The following is a 19,138-nucleotide window of genomic DNA, read 5'->3' on the forward strand; positions in this document are numbered from 1 at the left end:
GGGTTGGTGGTTCTGTTTCAAATTCCCATCTCCACTGACATTGTACTTCAACGGCATTATCAAACTTGAAAAACCACTTCACAATACATTTTCTTTCCTCGAATGTCAAGTGTGTTCCAGCCATCTTGTTTTCTCAATACCCAGATGAAGATGTTAACATCTGTTGAACGAAAGACCATACTACAACACACTTGTAACTCAATTAGAACAATATCTGTGTCTTGATAGAGCCTGACAAAAAGTTTATTCATTTTTCTGGCAGACTCTGCATCTCTCAAATGGCCAGCTGAGAGTTATCAAACCAGGAACCCCTCTGGATGGAATGCCATATGTTTCCACCTGATAGCGCCACATATAGTCGTGTCTGGTCCGAGGTGCAGCAACTTTGGTCAGTCTCATTCCGCCTCCACAAATGTGACACATCACTACTCAGTAATTAAACCAAATAACTATAGGAATTTAGTCATTGTCAGCATACTGTCCCCCATTGCCACATGGCAGAATCTACCCATGAACTAAGTTGTTTGGTACAAAATGTACTTATGTTCTTTAGAATCTAAGTAAAATATGCTTTGCTTTGAGCAGCTGTCGTCTAGAGAAACTATTTTACTTATCAATGTGGGGATTGTTGGCTACTTACAGCATCCATTCACTGATTCATTGCATGTCATAAAACAAATAGCAATTTGGCGGACTATCTCTCTCTCTCTCTCTCTCTCTCTCTCTCTCTCTCTCTCTCTCTCTCTCTCTTTCTCTCTCCCCCCCCCCCCCCCCCCATCTCTTCATTAGCAATTACTGATTGCTCCCGGCACAATGTGTTTTTATGATAAGTGAAGTGTATTAAAGAGTCTTCAGCTCTGTTTGCAATTACATTTATGGTATGTTCAGCATTGTACTATTATCTGGTGTGCTTATTCAGTAATGAAATCTCATTATATGATTGTTTTCATGATAAGTGTTAGAAACCGTGTTTCATGTATAAAGTCCAATAACTAATTTTATTAACAGTGGTATGAGAATTAACGTTTTTAATCATTATTAGCACCAGATAGGGTGGCTGAAGTGACGCGCACTGTAGTTGTCATATTCACAGTTAACAAAAAACAAAACATAGAATCAAATTTCTAACTAGAAAGCAATGCACTACACCAATAATTTCGAACCCAAAAATGAATCTAGTGCTCACAACTGCTAATATTGAAGTAACTCGCTAACAAACTAGTGCCAACTCTTCCAACATTATTCTCACAAACAGCAAATGAATCACTAACATACTTCGCCAACAATTAAGGTTTTGATTTAGGATGGAATGCAGGGAACTTGTTGCCTTTATTGTGATGAGAGTGCCACAAAGCTACAGTTACCAGCATGCATTTTTTCTGTTAATTCAGAATATGACACTGTACATCTAACACAAAGTGTTTGCTGGAAATAATCAGTTTGTGTTGCTTCCGGCCTTGTGTATCTTATACTGAGGATGTGGTGAATATTGTTTAGAGCTGTTCTGTAATGATTCATTTATGGTACTTTGGTATTTCCAGTTTATAGTGTAGTGTCGCTTTGTGTATTCCACATTACATTTTTGTGTATTTTGTGGTATATGAAATAAGTAATTATTTTTCCTTTTTAGGCATGTGCTTTTAGATTGTTCCTCCACCTGTTCTGTGCAAATGAATTCCTTGTAGACCATAACATCTTTCTAATCTGAATGTCCAGGAATAAATATAAAATATTTGAAATTCTTCATGCACTAAAATAACGTAATGCTCTCTAACGTACCAATTGATACAACAGAGAACAGATTTTTACTTACAACTATGAGCTTTAAGGTCTGGTTCACCCCAGTGCAAAATAAGTCCAAGCAGCTAAATAGCATATCCAACAACTATTGTCAAGATTTTTATGGCTTGTTTTCTGTGTCAACATTTGATTTCGTATGATTAAAATGCAGTGCTTTCCCTTGTTTGCTGTTTGAATTCAGTAACTTAGAATGCACTTGACATTTTTGTTGAAGGTTTGGAGGCATGTATTTTATACACTGGTTCTAATGTCTACAATGCAATTTTTTTTCCAGGAAAGTTTTCTTGGGTTGTAAAAAGTCAAACCCTGACAAAATGTATGCTATAAAAGTTGTGAACAAATCAGAAATTATAAACAAGAATATGGTTGGCCAAGGTATGTAGACTTTCTCTTCATCCTTTGTGATCAGTCTCTCTTCCTAAATTGTCTGTTTGCCTTTCTTCTATTCTCCTGTTACATTCCGTACATCCATTTATCACTACTCTCCCTTCCATCCCCACCACACCCAAAAGCTTGTTCATCCTCTTTCAGTTATTTTTCATCTATTGTGTCTTTTTAAATGTTCTATTGGTGTTACTTCTCATCTTTGTCGCTCAGTCAATTTACTTTTAATATTACTTATGTCAAAATACCCACTGAGCAGTGTTCTTAATGTGCAACAAAGTATAACACTACTAAAAATTCCATGTAACTCAGCATCTTTCTAAATGTATTTACATTTTAAAGGAACAATAGTGAATTAAAATTTTTCACCCAGGTGACTGTAATTTGGTTGTTACTGTTGACGTAAAATAAACAGAACATTATAAATGAGATGTGGAAGGAAGTAAAAAGTTCCAAAAAATTATGCACATGTGTTCTGAAGCCCAAACATGTTAAAATGAGTTAATAAATAGTGTAAATGAAATTAGAATTTGTATTACTATTTATGCCATGAACAAAGGTACAGCTGGAAGTCTTCATTGTTCTGCAATTTTTGCTTCTGTTGATCAGGGAATTACAGAAGGAAGAAACCTAGTTATGTTAAAGCCAACTTGCAGTAGCTGTTCAGTTCCTGCTGAATGACATTAAAAAAATCTACCACTTAAACTAAATTTTGGATAATTTATACTACATACACATTATATAGTCCATATCTTAGTCTTCGTCTAAACAGAATAAGTATGTATGTATATGTAGTGCTGTGCACTATGATGTTATCCCTTATGCATTTCGCATAATTTTTCTCAGTAAATTACTGTATTGTCTTACTGTCTTTCCGTTTGCTCAATTACTTGCAATATGGCGCTGAGACAGAAATGAACTTGGAATGATTTGACACTAGAACAAAAGGAGCAAATTCTACATATTGTCGACAGTGGAGAGAAGCCGAAAATACATGTTGTAGAATGCTACTACTCTCATTGATAATAGTTTAAAGACAGAAAATGGAGGCAAGTCTGGCAAGCTCTCCATTTAGTGGCAATAGCAAGTGCATGAGGCCAGCCAGACGTGAGGAAGTGGAGGAGTTGCAATTTGAATGGTTACAATATATGCACTTACATCAAACTTCATGGTCTGGCCCATGCTTCAAAGAAAGACTCCTGAAATTGCCCAGAAAAGGAATGTCTAGGTTTGAGTGTCCTGAGAGCTGGCTATGGTGTTTTCTGAAAAGGCATAAAGTAAGTGCTGTAAGTGTCCATGGGAAGGCACATAGAGTAAAAGAGGAAGATGCCAATGAGTGGGCATGGGAATTTCAATCCAAGCTCTCTCATTTATATCACCCAAGAGATGTGTTGAATAAGCATGACGCTGGCATTTCCTGTAACTTGGTTTCTGGAAAAACACTATATGTCAAGGGTTAAAAATATCATGGATGAAAGCTCAGCAAGGAGAGACTGAAAATGATCTTAGGTTGTAATTCAGATCGTTCTGAGACATCATACCCTTAGTGATTGAAAAATACAAAAACCCACATTGTTTAAAAAATGGCAACCTACTCAATCTGCCCTACCACTACGAGATCAACAATAAAGGTAGGACGACCAAATCTACCTTTTGTACCTCGCTCTTGAAGGTTCAGCGACAAATGTCTGCAAGGAAGAGAAATATTTTGCTAGATTTGGACCATTGCTTGGTACAACAGTTCGATAACTTGGAACTTACGGACCTAGAAATTGTCTTGTTATTAGGTAACATCTCGAGTGGTCTGCAACCATTGGATCAAGGAATAATTGCCTCAGTGAAGTGTAATTACGGATGTCGACTTGTTAAAGCTGTGTAACTGAACTGCAAGAAACAGTTCCACATTTGAATGTACTGCAAGCTATCTGTAACGTATCTGTTGCTTGGGGGTGAAGCTACAACAGACACCATATCTAACCCTTCTAGGAAATCCTGGACAGCAACTAATAACGTCGTTGAAACTGAAGGGGAAATTGATTATTAACATCTGTAATTACTCTTAATGTGGTTACAGCTTTGGTATGTGCCCTCTTGAACCATAATTAGGGAAGAACGGATGACATCTGTCCTGCTGGAAAGCCAGTTGTTAGCTCGGCTGATGATGCAGGAATATGAAAATATGACACTGCCACCTGTTGCTGAAGTTGCAATTACAGTTGTTATTCTTGAGAGATTTGCAGCCCCTTCAGTTGTCTGTTGCATTTCACGATGTTCTGGACTGGTATCTTTGTGGAGTGCCATAATATTACAACCAATAGTCTGACAAACAATAGTTAATGATTCTGTTTCAAATTAATGTATATGGAAGTAAAACACATACTGGATAAGGTTTGTTGTAGACTACAACATGTTTTCTGGTTAAATCCTAGTGTATTAAAAAACAGTATATGAAAGTGTTTCTTACAATTATCATTTGTTGTATTACATAACACATTAATTCAATAGGTACAATATTGTTTCACAATGTGTATGTAATTGTGTTCTTTGAAAAATAATTAAGACAATCATTTAACAATATACACACACACTTCTGCAATTAAACAATGCCAGAAATACTGTTGTACACATACAGTGTAGTTATTTCTCTTTTTTCTTAGAGATCATGAAAATACAGCACCCTCACTCATTGGAACCCTCAACAAGAGAAAAAGTGGACTCAATGTTGTATTTTTTTTTAACTCATTAATTCAAACTCTGTTAAACCGAATTCGTAATTTTTCAGTCCCTTGAAAATTGGTTAAACGTGGCTCTACAGTATAAAATTTACAACACATTCACTTTTTACGACACTGTCATAGAAAGCCTTGTGGAGAAGCTTTGTCTTTCTGAAACTGAAAGCTAAAGATCTTGGGAACATGATTAAAACTGACTTCAACAAAAATGTTTACATTCGAGTGACAGGAATGGCATCCAGCTGCCCTCTACCATAGACATTGCTGAATTCAATAGAGTTTGGCGTAATTTCTGATTATGCAAGAATAGAGATAAATAATTCTTTACATTGTTCTAAGAGTCAAACACAGCTGCGAGTTAAGGTGGATAAAAGCTGTGTTGAAAGAGTCCTATAATATACAACTCTTGAGCAAAAAAAATGAGCGGCACCTATCACTCAGTGAGAGTGCTGTGCTATTACCAGCACAGTTTTCCAACGTGTGGAATACGGTTAAATGATAAAGTGCGTGACGCAGCGCAACAGAAAAGACCACTTTTTTGATACCTGGTAAATGACTCCTTTTGCGACATGTAAGTTTGAAATTTGGCTCAAAGGTGGCTGCAACCTTCCTCTGTAATGGAGCAAAAGTGTGGCGCTCTGTGAACTCACCCTTGGGCTTAATAACACTTTAAAGAAAAAGGTGCCGACGCATGCAAAAAAAAAGGGGGAGGGGGCAGAACTCAGAATTCATGTGACACATAAGATGGAAAAATGATGTTACATTGGCACGAGGTTTCACCACAATTCTCTAACATCACTGTGAATGTGTCACATGATGGGAAGGTCATCACACCCCCTCTTACCCACATTTCACCACTTTTGTCACCTAGGCACAGTGACTACCAGTGTTGAACCACACGGCTTTCTTATAGGTGACCGAGGAAAAGATTTCAGGCATGCCACTTCTCAGAAAGTCCTTAGCTGGTGGCATGAAGGGTGTGAGTGAAACCACTCCTTTCCTTGAGGGGGGCACTGACTCCTGCACATTTTGTGGTCGAAAACAACAGTTCTCAGTGCGATGAGCAACAGGACGATGTTCTTGACAATGTTCGACATTGCTGCCACCACCTGGGCTCTTCAGATCTACTTGGACATTGTGGGGTTGCTTCTCCATTGAATGTGACCTAACCCCTTTGGAGTGCAGTACAACCGCAATTTTTGCTCTCATGTACGCGTTAGAACCACTGGGGACCATTCAAAATCATTCAACGAATGTGGCTTGATCATGGAGGGGTGCGACATTAACACATACATGAATACAATGGCAAAGGGTCCCCTAAAACACTACCTCCCCCTCCTGCCCCCCTCTCCCCGCCCCCCTGCCCCCCCCTTCCCCCCCTTTTTTTCCTGCCATGTTGGTAAAGCAGTCAGGGGCACCTGCCCGCATTTACCAAGACTTTTAAAAATAAGCATTTTCAGAGAAAACCTTTGAAGTAGTCCTAGATGCCTGCAGATAGGCAACTGAGATCAGAAGGGTGTCAAGTGGTTGCCTGCCTGCAGCATATGTTAAAGATGTTTGCCGCAATACAGTGTTAAGGACATTAGTCTATAATTTGGCCAACTTGTCTTGCATAGTGACCTGTCTCCCTGTAGTGACCACAATCTGTGAACAACAGATGGAGAGACATTGGTATCTGCAGCAATGCGACGGAAAGTCCATCCTTCTTGGGTCAGACTGACTGTCTTCGCAACTTGCATTGCATTAAGATGTCACATTGTATTGCACAGTTGAATACAGCATTCACAGATGACAACTGCCACTTCTGTACCTCACTAAAGAACACTGGGGTACCAGTACTCACTTCCAGGGTCACCTGTTACTATAATGTGTAACACAACTGATCGAAGGCAAATGACTTTAGTTGCTGCATACATTGAAAATGAAGATATCAGGCTAACAGAGTTGCTGAGTCGCAAATAGGCACAACAAAAAGACTGTCGCAAATAAAGCTATCGGCCAGTAAGGCCTTCATCAGAAATAGACAAAAAACACACACACACATGTATGACTGCAGTCTCAGGCAACTGAGGCCACACTGTGAGCAGCAGCACCAGTGCTTGATGAGAGTGTCAACTGAGTGGGGGTATGGAGGCGGCTGGGGTGGGGAGGGGGAGGGAAAGTAGGGTAGGGGTGCGGTCAGTGAAGTGCTGCAGGGGAACACACAGGGACAAGGTGGAGAGAGGGTAGGGCACATATGTGCAGTTTGGAGGTTAGATGGAGGGCACAAAGAGGTGGGGAGGGTGAGGGTGGGGGTAGTTCAGAAGGAGAGAATTAAAAAGACTGGTGTGATGGTGGAATGAGGGGAGTGTAGTGCTGGAATGGGAACAGGGAAGAGGCTGGATGGGTGAGGATAATGACTAACAAATGTCAGGAGGGTTATGGGAATGTAGGATATATAGCAGGGAAAGCTCCCACCTGCGCATTTCAGAAAAGCTGTTGTTGGTGGGAAGGATTCCTATGGCACAGGCTGTGAAGCAGCCATCGAAATGAAGAAAGTCATATTTGGCAGTGTGCTCAGCAAAAGTGTGGTCCTCTTGTTTCTTGGCCACAGTTTGTCGGTGGCTATTCATGTGGACAGACAGCTTGTTTGTTGTCAATTCCACATAGAATGCAGCACAGTGGTTGCAGCCTAGCTTGTAGATCACTTGTCTGGTTTCACAGGTAACAATGTCTCTGATGGGATAAGTGATGTTTGTGACTAGACTGGAGTAAGTGGTGGGAGGATGTATGGGACAGGTCTTGGATTGAGACACTTGCAGGGTCCAGTTCCTACCTCTTGCCAATTTTGTGTTAGAGTACACAATGAAAAAACAAAACCATGTCCTTTTTCCTCAAGCTCCCAGCTACATTTGAAGTAATTCTCATTGTCTTTGTCCTCTGTAATACTATCGTGTGCATTATTTATGAAATGTCTATTGTACATTGTCGCTAAATGTATGAATGTAGAAATCTACATTCATACTTACATGTTTCATTGACCATTTTACCTTATTACATTGAGTCTGGTTTTATCCACACCTTTCTTTGATTTTAGTGCAAGAAGTGTCAGCACAATGTTAGGACTATGGATTGTAGAGACTAAGTGGCTTGAGAGAAATGACAGATTAGAGTATTACACTGAACATAACATAATGCATCAGAGTTAACTATTTGGGCAGGCATACCATTTACTGTTGATTGTGTCTCATCTTCATAAAGAAAAGAAATATGGTAGCTGACAGTTAGCAGGTCACATATTTTGAAACCAATAAAATGTGTAAAGCAATCCACCTACTATAATTTGCAACAACATGAGTTTCACAAATTAAAGAAAGAAATGTTACGCCCCCGTAATAAGTGTATAGGATATGTTATTACTTCCCCCTAATAAAACACAAAAAACAGTTATACAAAATACAGATTTATTGCATTCAAGTATACACACTCACTATTACAATATCATCTTGTTACATGCACCATTCACAGTTACATAAAGTGTACTTGAGTCCACAATAATGTTCACACTCATACAGGTGATAACACAATGTCTGTCGATGTTGCACATTAACTCCCCCTTTTTCCTTAAAGAGAGAGAGAGAGAGAGAGAGAGAGAGAGAGAGAGAGAGAGAGAGAGAGAGAGAGAGGGGGAGGGGGGGGGTGAAGGCCTTGTCATGCCAAAACGATGACTTGAAGTGGTGCATACCTCACTTTCTTCTTGCCCCCTCAGGGGCGTGGTTTTTTTTTGGGGGGGGGGGGGGGGGGGGGGGTTGCAGCTGTGTTACAGTTAGCCGTCGGGGCAGAACACGGCTGGGAACTATCTTGGCGACTTGCATCAGCAGTGTATGGAGAGTGTAGCGACAAAACCAGTTTGCAATCACATTCTGTCTCTCACCTCTGCGTGTGTTCTTACGTAGGGCGAGCAAACAGCTGGCCATTGGCAAGAATGCTAAATCTACTGAATTGGGTAAGTATCTTGTCGAGCTGCCCTTGTCCCCTGTCGTGAGCCAGAAGCCCCCTGTTGTCTGTGGGAACATGCATCTCACTAGCCTGCCAGAGTATGTAAAAACTGATGCAGGGTTGGGAGGAGGTGGCATCTGCTTAAGCTTGGAGACATTTGTAGTCAGACCCAGTGCCTTTGAATCCAATGGTTGTGGAGCACTGAAATTGAGGAGCTTTCCATTGGCTGTATGTTCAAGCTTCAGCCCCTCTATCGAAATCATGTCCTGTCTGCTGTTCTTGTCAATGAAGAACATGTTTCCTCGCCTAGAAATGACTCTAAAGGGCCCGGAGTAGGGAGTGCTGAGATCGGCAACCTAACAGAATTGTCTTAGAGCCACACGAACTGACAGCTTTGCAAGCCCTTGTGGGTGAGAATTTTATATTTGCCTTACATAACCAGACTGAGCTTCATGAGATGTTGCATGTGTGAACACAGTGATTCTAAAAAATTGGTAGAAATCGATGATGATGGTGATGATGGTGATGATGGTGATGATGGTGATGATGGTGATGGTGGTGATGGTGATGATGGTGATGGTGGTGGTGGTGATGGTGATGATGGTGATGATGGTGATGATGGTGGTGATGGTGGTGATGGTGATGATGGTGATGATGGTGATGATGGTGATGATGGTGATGATGGTGATGATGGTGATGATGGTGATGATGGTGATGATGGTGATGATGGTGATGATGATGATGATGTGATGATGATGATGATGGTGATGGTGATGATGATGAAGAAGACTGATGACTGATGACCTCAGATGTTAAGTCCCATAATGCTGAGAGCCATTTGATGATGCTGATGAAAGTAGTGATGTAGGTGTGACCAGGTCCCCAGGTACCTGTATACACTCTGTGAAGGCAGACAGTGTCTATCTACTTTAACTGTAATGCATAACCCCAACAGTGCTAGCTGCAAGGCACCAAACCATGACAAATCACCACATCCTAAAAGCCGCATTTAAAGTGTGATGCATTCGTACTACCTTACTGTTGCTGGCAGGATGATAGCTATTTGTGATACACATGCATCTGCCACAATATCTTCGCCTGATACGCACCGTATGTCAGTTGTAAATTGCACTATAAACTGAGCGTGTCTGCATTGTCAGAGTGAGTGGGGGGGGGGGTTCATGTGTTGAAAAATTATTGTATGTGAATATTGTGAAGTGTTGCCACAGAACTGGAGCAATTCTTCAAACAACTGCCCTTTGAAGTGTTGCCCTGTCAGTCGTAATTGTCTGGCAATATATGTGGAACGTTACAAATCCCCCGGCTGCATCAATACCTTGGCCACTGATTGAGCAGAAATATTTCGAATAGGTACCACTTCTGGCCATCACTTGATATGGTCAACGGTTGTTAAAAGGTAGCAATATCCATCAGAGTAAAGCAGTGGTTCTACAATGTCTGCATGAATGTGGGCAAATCTTGCTGTCGGTGTGGGGAAAGTACTGAGCTGGTACGTGTGTGTGCCTGGCTACTTTGCTGCTTTGGCAACTCCTGCATGCATGGGTCCAGGCAAGACAATCTCTCTGTCCATCCATGTCCTGTCTGCTTTTCCAGCTACCAGCTTGGCAGAGGCTCTGATATCAATGAGTAAGGTAGTGCTGGACAACAAAAATGTTATGCCACCAGATTTCAGGGAAAAGCAGCCGTCATCATCCTCCAGTTGTATGTCACAAAATTCCCTGTCATGTGCCCTGAAGCAGCATGTGCTGAAGTTGTAGAGCTGTATACCAGAGCTTTTTGAGGACATGTTGAAGGGAACCATCATCTTCCTGTTTTGTAGCCATGTCAGTCCAATTAGTAACACTTAAACTAGGACAATGGTGGGAAAGGCCATCTGCCACAATACCTATGCCTGATATGTACTGTATATCAGTTGTAAATTGCACTATAAACTGAGTGTGTCTGCATTGGCAGAGTGAGTGGGGGATCTTTCATGTGTTGAAAAATTGTGGTATGTGAATATTGTGAAGTGTTGACATTCGGTGAAAGATCTGAAATGCTTGGCGGCCAGGTAGATCTACATCTACATTTATACTCTGCAAGCCACCCAACAGTGTGTGACGAAGGGCACTTTACATGCCACTGTCATTACCACCAGCTTCTGTTCCAGTCGCGTATGGTTCGCGGGAAGAGCGACTGTCTGAAAGCCTCCGTGCCCGCTCGAATCTCTCTAATTTTACATTCGTGATCTCCTCTGGCGGTATAAGTAGGGGGAAGCAATATATTCGATACCTCATCCAGAAACGCACCCTCTCGAAACCTGGCGAGCAAGCTATACCACGATGCAGAGCGCCTCTCTTGCAGAGTCTGCCACTTGAGTTTGCTGAACATCTCCGTAACGCTATCACGGTTGCCAAGTAACCCTGTGACGAAACGCGCTGCTCTTCTTTGGATCTTCTCTCTCTCTTCTGTCAACCCGATCTGGTATGGATCCCACACTGATGAAAGCAATACTCAAGTATAGGTCGAACGAGTGTTTTGTAAGCCACCTCCTTTGTTGATGGACTACATTTTCTAAGGACTCTCTCAATGAATCTCAACCTGGCACCCGCCTTACCAATAATTAATTTTATATGATCATTCCACTTCAGATCGTTCCGCACGCATACTCCCAGATATTTTACAGAAGTAACTGCTACCAGTGTTTGTTCCGCTATCATATAATCATACAATAAATGATCCTTCTATCTATGTATTCCCAATACATTACATTTATCTATGTTAAGGGTCAGTTGCCACTCCCTGCACCAAGTGCCTGTCCGCTGCAGATCTTCCTGCATTTCACTGCAATTTTCTAATGCTGCAACTTCTCTGTATACTACAGCATCATCCGCGAAAAGCCGGATGGAACTTCCGACTCTATGGTGAATGGTTCTCTGCTGATTGTGCTCCACTTCTGTTGCTGCTCAGATTTATCGAGAATGCAAGTGTTTATCATGTGCTGGTCACATATTGCTGCAAAGTGCTACTGACTGCTGTCCTAGTGTCTACCATCAGTGTTTGGGGAGCATGCACAGTATGGTGAGCTAGTAATACAGCTTTAGATGGTGCCATTTTAAAATTGTGAAAGTTTGCATCAGCTTCTGGGGTCCATTGTACTTTTCTACTGCCTGATGTGTGTGTATCACTCGGCAATATGTTGAGTGGCGCTTGTTCCTTATCCAAGTGAGACAGCTGATGTCAATAGTAATTCAGCATTCCAATAAACCTGTGTAGTCCTTAGAAGGGAAGTGCCTGCATTTAAGATTGTATGCCCTAATTATGCACTTTCCTTTTTGCAGTAATATATTTGCCTCTAGACAAGGAGGAAATAACAGCATTGCCTGTAGACAGTGGAGGAAGCAACAGCAATAGATCATGAAATCTGTCATCTTATTACAACAGATCTAGATTTCAGCTATTACGTAGTCATCTTCAGTGCAAAAAATTACAAATCAGGAGAGTCAGGAACAAAATACACTGAGCACCAAAGAAACTGTTACAGGCATGTGTATTTTAGTTCAGAGATGGGTGAACAGTCAGAATACGGCACTGTGCTCAGCAACGCCTCTATAAGACATCAAGTGTATGGTTCAGTTGGTAGATTGGTTACTGCAGCTACAATGGCAGGTTATCAAAATTTGAGTGAGTCTGAACGTTGTGTTATAGTCGACGCACGAGCAATGGGACACAGCATCTCTGAGGTAGAGATGAAGTGGGGATTTTTGCGTACAAACATTTCACGAGTTTACCATGAGTATCAGGAATCTGGTAAAACATCAAAACTCCGACATTGCTTCGGCCGGAAAAAGATCCTGGACCGACGACGACTGAAGAGAATTGTTTAACATGACAGAACTGCAGCTCTTCTGCAAATTGGTGCAGATTTCAATACTGGACTATCAACAAGTCTCAGTGTGCGAACCATTCAATGAAACATCATCAATATGAGCTTTCAGAGCCGAAGGCCCACTCATGTACCCTTGAAGACTGCATGACACAAAGCTTTATGCCTCACTTGGGCCCACCAACACTGACATTGGACTGTTGATGACTGGAAACATGTTGCCTGGACGGGCTAGTCATGTTTGAAATTGTGTCGAGCAGATATAAATGTACGGGTATGGAGACACCCCTTGAATCCATGGGCCCTGCATATCAGTAGGGGATTGTTCAAGCTGGTGGAGGCTCTGTTATAGCGTTAGACGTGTGCAATTGGAGTGATATGGGATGTCTAATATATCTAGATACAACTGAGACGGGTGACATGTACGTAAGCATCCTGTCTGATCGCCTGCATCCATTCATGTCCATTGTGCATTCCGACAGGCAATTCATATTCTCGAGGAAAAAAAATCTTGTTTGACAAAGTGCCTAGCATCCAGCGCACGTGCGTCTATCAATTATTTATATGGTTTTGAAATGCATCCCTGTAGGTTTTTGAACATTTTTTAATGTATTCTAAGTTAATTTCTGAATGAATCATAAGTTGATTTTTGAATGTGTGCATTGTGTACAGCATGTTTCTGCCAGGGAAAACCCCATCACATCTAGAAATACTTTTCTAAAGACAGAAGTGGATGGGGCTATACGAGCTGAGCAGAATAAAGCCGAACGGGTGAATGCTGATCGCTGTTTGTTTATGTGATTGACTGGGTTTGAAAATGATTAGCATTGTTATAATTACTAGCAAAATCCACAAGCTCAGGTTACCACAGAAAACGTTTTTGCCAGACCACTACGCTAGTAAGGGCCAGTTGTACAGTCCCCGGTAACAGCCGCTTAAGTTCTGTTCTCGAAGTAGCGTGGAAAATGCGATGTATGAACACATAATAACGCCTAATGGGAGAATAAATGGGGGCTAACTAAAGTGTTGATTGTGGCAGGGTTAACAAAGATTTGATACTGGCAGAAATAGTTACAGAATTAATGATGACAAGAGTGTTTGTTAGAATGAAGAAGGAGAAGAAACACGGACATCACACAAATTATGGAAGAATATGGTGATTCCGAATTAATTCGTATTACTACTTTTCAGTCTCATGCTTGAGAAGCTAGAGTATATGAATGAGATGTGTAACTATTTCCTAACATAGAGTTCTTTGCTTGTAGTAGGCCTAATAGGCATCTAGTATTGATACTTCGTGAATTATGTTCTATTGTGTTACAAAAATGACAATTTGTGCCAAAGAGTCTCGTTTATTTGGTGTGTGTTACAATTGCTGCAATATTAGACGGGCCTATTTCGTTTCATCTAGCAGACAGTGACAAAATACGTGTATTCAGATCAAGATACAATACCAGTTTTGGATACTATTTGTATTAACAGCTTCTTCAGTATTAGATAACGACATTTCACTTTTTCATGTAGCAAAATAGTTCATGAACTTTGGTGAAGTAATAGATTCTTTCCGAGAAAGGAAAGCATGCCATGTAAAGTTGCAGCAAAACTAGAGAGAAAAAAATGCTAGGACTTGAGGATTGAAGAAATGTGTACTGTCTTCTTTGTCTCTTGTCTTTACTGATTTATGTAGCAAATACTTAATTTTATGTCACCCAAGAAAACAAGTTATTAGCTAATAGGCGATAAAGGGTGCAAATTTTCTGAAGATTTCTTGTTTTCCCACTTGCAAATAATCCCATGAAATATTAAGAGTTTTTCGTTAGAGGGGGCTGGATGTCAAACTGGTCGACCGGGGTCAGGAGAGGCATCACATGAAATTTTAATTTCCACCATCCTGAGTATAGTTTGATGACATCAATTACAAAATAATACACCTTTGAACCCCACAGAGTGAAATACAGTGACTGTGATTGAAGAATGCCGTGTAAAGAGGTTTGGCACTGGGCTTTGGCACACTTAAGACCAAGTAACATGTCTTACTGTTTCTCCAACACACATCTTTTATACATATATCAATCCTCAGAAAGATGTGCACTACACAATGAAAATTTTTTTGAAAAGTCGATTTTTTAAAAATTTTCTTGCCCTCCCTCAAACCGTCGAGGGAGGGGGCAGCACTGCAGTTCGGAAATGTCATTGATCCGGGGCTGACGCACAGGCAGTCCAAGCACAGAGCAGTCTTGAATTGTAGAGGGAAGGCAGATAGTCTCCATGTGCCCGGTGTTAATGTTTAGTAATTTTGATGTTTCCTCTCTGTTTATTGCTCTCATGTCAAATGTAAACAAAACAGATTTATGTGGCTGGGAGCTATCAAGTGATTATAATACATTCACATAATTACGGAAGGCTAAAATATGTTATTAGTTTCAGATTTTATTTTATTTTCACCTTTCTGACACTCAAGCATTAATCGCCTTGTAGAACAATGAAGTTATTTTTGTCGATTTGCTGAAGAAATTTGGCTTTTATTAATCTTTTCTGCAGAGGCAGTCAATTTATTTGTAGTGAAGTGTTTAATTCCACACTATTGGCTGGTTTCAACTGTTCACTGCATTTCTAAAGTGCATGTTTTCACCATCTAGCACGTGTGGCATTATGCCATAATAGAGAACCAACATGAGATGATGCAGTACTGGTACTCCAAGAGAATATACATCTGAATCTGGACATACGAATGTGCACTTCAAGTCAATTTATGCATTTTAGTATGGTTCACGAAATTACGATGCTCTTGGAGTATCCTACGATGTCTTGTTTCTTTTACGATATAATGTAAGATCTTTTTATGTTTTACATGTGAAAACACTTGGGCTTCCTGCGTCGTCATAGCTGTGCAAGTGCAGTGATGCCTATTATCTGGTGCCCTCTGGCAACTGCTGAAACGAACCTATTTCTAACAGGTCACGGGAAAATATTGCAAATGGTTGTTTAAAGGAGTGACTTTTGAAGTAAATTTCCTTTTACGCGAGACAATCTATGTGCCAGAATGTACGATGAATCTCTTAAATCGCAGAGCGTTTGACTCTCACTAAAAATCAGCTCTTTCAGGACAGCCGTATAGAAAAATTTCGAGCCCCTAAGATGAGACATTTGTCACTATTAAAAATTTTACTGGTGCGATTGGGTGACTTATCTTAAAATGTAACAAATGCAAAAAAGATCAACATTATATGTGAAAGCTTATTTTCTCTTGCAGCTTACTAATCTTAGAGACCAATATTATATGTGAAAGTTTTGCTTTTCTTGTAGCAACACTAAGTATATTAATTTAAGACATTAACTATTCTTATTCGTGTGTATGCGCTACTTGACAGTAATATTGCTATTGGCTGACTACGTCACGTGTCCTATGCACTGCTTGCTGGATCACCTGACATGAACTATGACTGGCTTACGAAAGCGCATCACAATACTCATTTCAATGCTTCGGGAAGTAACATGCGGTTTTTGATGTAATTTGTGATCTTTTTTCCTGAGTTTCATTTTGTAAAGGTCTGGGAAATTCTACGCCGGTGTATAAAACCATAACCATTCAAAGAATTGATAAGTTTTACCGTTCCGAGGAAAAATACACTTTCACTTAACGTGGGAAAAGTGTGTTTTCATTCAGGAGAAAGTGTATTTTTAACCGGGAAATCCGGGAATTTTTTTTCTTGTCCGTGTATACACCCTGTGGCAGGAGTGGTGCTTATATTCACTTCGGCTTGAGGGCATTCCTGTTGTGGTGTGGTCCTATTCCATGCACCATTGGCCAACATCCTTTCACCGCCTTCTCTGGTCTTGCATTCTTCGTCTTCGTTCCAGCGCGAGTGGTTGTGGTTATCCCAGAACATCCCCCCCACCCCCCCACCCCTAAAAGCAATGGAATGTTGTTGTGTAGGGCGTGTGACCACGGCGGGCGATGTAGGAGTGTGGGCACAAAGTTGGACCTTGTGACTAGATTTTTGTGAGTGGGTCAAATTCTTATGTTTGTTCCATTGCAAGCATATGGATCGCACATGTCCTTTCCTAACACAAGCGTAACACTGAGCTTGTCGAGATGGGCAGTCCTATCGTTTGTGCCGTGACTAACACTTACGGCAAGACTGAATTCTGATAGCGTGTGTAGCTGCCTGTTTAGCGAACTGCTTATGTGGCATAGAAGGTTGTTTACTCAGCATGGCTAATGCACGGCACCGGTGCAGGATAGAGTGATCACGAACAAAGGACTCTACCTGGCATATAGCTGGCTGCTCAAATGTATGAGCTGACAAGGCACCGGAATCGTACTGACCTAGTATTTGCACTACCTGCTGAAATGATGGTTTGGACTTTTTTCAAGATTTTTTTTCCTCTGTGTTTGACATCAGGTACATTGTACACGATCGCATCATGCAACATAATGTCTGACTATAAAGCACTGCAAGTACATTGGAATTTGCATTTTATTGTCATACCTTGCAAATCTATTACCCACTCGTGATAAGTTTGTTCTGACTGTTTTCTGCAGTTGAAGAATTAATACCTAGCTGCTACCACATTCACTTGTTGCTCATAATAGTTTGTTAGTGACTGTAGAACCTGGCCATAATAAAGTTCACTCGGAGTGGCGTTAAGAAAAGGTTTTTGAAAGATGCGGAACACTGCACTTCCTATCATTGTTAATAGATAAGGAAGATTCACAGTAACTGGTATATTGTGAACTAGTAAATGTGCCTTGAACTGTTGCAGCCACTCGAGCCATTCTTCTTTCTGTCCATTAATGTCTGTATAGAGTGCTGATCTGAGTGGCCGAGGCTGGCAGGAGTGGCGCTTACATTCACTTCTGCTTGAGGCGCTCCTGTCGTGGTGTGGTCCTATTCCGTGCACCATTGGCTGACGTTGTTTCGTCTCCTTCTCTGGTCTTGCATTCTTCGTCTTTGTTCCAGCAACTGTGGTTATGCCAGAACAATGCTCCAGAAAAATACCTTCACAGAAGACCTCCTAACACAAGTTTCTGTTAGTAATTGACAAGCTTCTCTCTTTCAGAAATGCTCTTCTTGCTATAGTCAGTCTGCATTTTATGTTGCCTCTACTTCAGTCCTTATCTGTAATTTTGCTGCCCAAAAGGCAACTCATCTACTATTTTTTATGCCTAATTTCCTAATCTTATCCTCTCAGCATCACCTGATTTAATTCAACTGGATTCCATTACCCTTGTTTTATTTTTCTTGGTGTAAATCTTCTCTTTTCGAAATTCTATGCATTCTATTCAGCTGTTTCTCCAAGTCCTTAGCCAGCTCTGTAAGTATTACAATGTCATTGGCAAAACTTAAAAGTTTTAATCCCTTCTCCATGAACTTTAATTCCTTTTCCATATTTCTTGTTGGTTCATTTTACAGCTTACTCACTGTATGAATTGAATAACTTAAGGGCCAGGCTACAAACAACTCTTACAACTATACTAGTTGTAAATAATGGTTTGCTCCCTCAATTTTATCAGAAACTTTTAGAATCAAACATTCGAAATGCTAACTGCATACTGTAGTATGTATTTACAGTCACTGGTGCAAGGTCTTCTGGAGAGAATGAAGAGATTCTTTTTGTTTTGTCGCATATGTAACAGTGCTGTGTTTTAAATAGTCTTAGCTCGTTGTAACTTTGAATTGTGTTAAGACTGAGCAAGTTGGCACAGTGGTTGTAACAGTGGTTGACACTGGACTCACATTCAGGAGGATGATGGTTCAAATTCCTCTACTGCCACCCAGATTTAGGTTGGCCATTATTTCCCTAAATCACTTAAGGCAAATGCCAGTCATTCCTTTGGAAGGCATGCCAAATTTCCTTCCATATTCGCAGCTAGTGCTTAATTTCTGTTGATCCTGTTGTTGACACGGTGTAAACTCCAAAATTCCTTGTATCATGTTTAAGGCAGCTGACACGCGAATTGAACAAAACAGCATCAATTTTTACTTTCACACCATGGAAGTAGCAGCTACTTGAAAGGGCTGCACAAGCATGTTAATCATATGAAATTGCTGTACTGGTTACCATAATACAGGAATAAACAAACAACATTAGTTAAACAGTTGTTTGTCAAGTTTGTCAAAATGCACGACACTGCTTGGACAAAATATGAAAAGAAATTCCTAGATAAATAATTTATGCTTGAATTTAGAAAATTGTAGAAGTATACAAACTATACTAGAATTGATGAAACAAGTCCCTAACAGCTTTCAACTGTACAGCACAAATGGCTGCATTTGAAAACAATAGTCTCCTATAGAGCTACAACAACACTGGGCTTTCTCATAGAGAAAAACAAAATACCATTATGTAACTG

The 19,138-nt window shown here is 40.6% G+C and overlaps 1 protein-coding gene across 3 annotated transcripts in view; it reads left to right on the forward strand.

Moving 5' to 3' along the window:
• Nucleotides 1–19,138, forward strand: part of LOC126268070 (serine/threonine-protein kinase greatwall) — a 119,690-nt gene that overhangs the window by 16,893 nt on the left and 83,659 nt on the right. For all 3 annotated transcript variants that reach the window (XM_049973506.1, XM_049973507.1, XM_049973508.1), the window contains exon 3: nt 2,075–2,175. In XM_049973506.1, the coding sequence (XP_049829463.1) occupies nt 2,075–2,175 (101 nt within the window). The remainder of the gene's footprint in view (nt 1–2,074; nt 2,176–19,138) is intronic.

The sequence above is a fragment of the Schistocerca gregaria genome, chromosome 4, assembly GCF_023897955.1.
Source record: "Schistocerca gregaria isolate iqSchGreg1 chromosome 4, iqSchGreg1.2, whole genome shotgun sequence".
Taxonomy (NCBI): domain Eukaryota; kingdom Metazoa; phylum Arthropoda; class Insecta; order Orthoptera; family Acrididae; genus Schistocerca; species Schistocerca gregaria.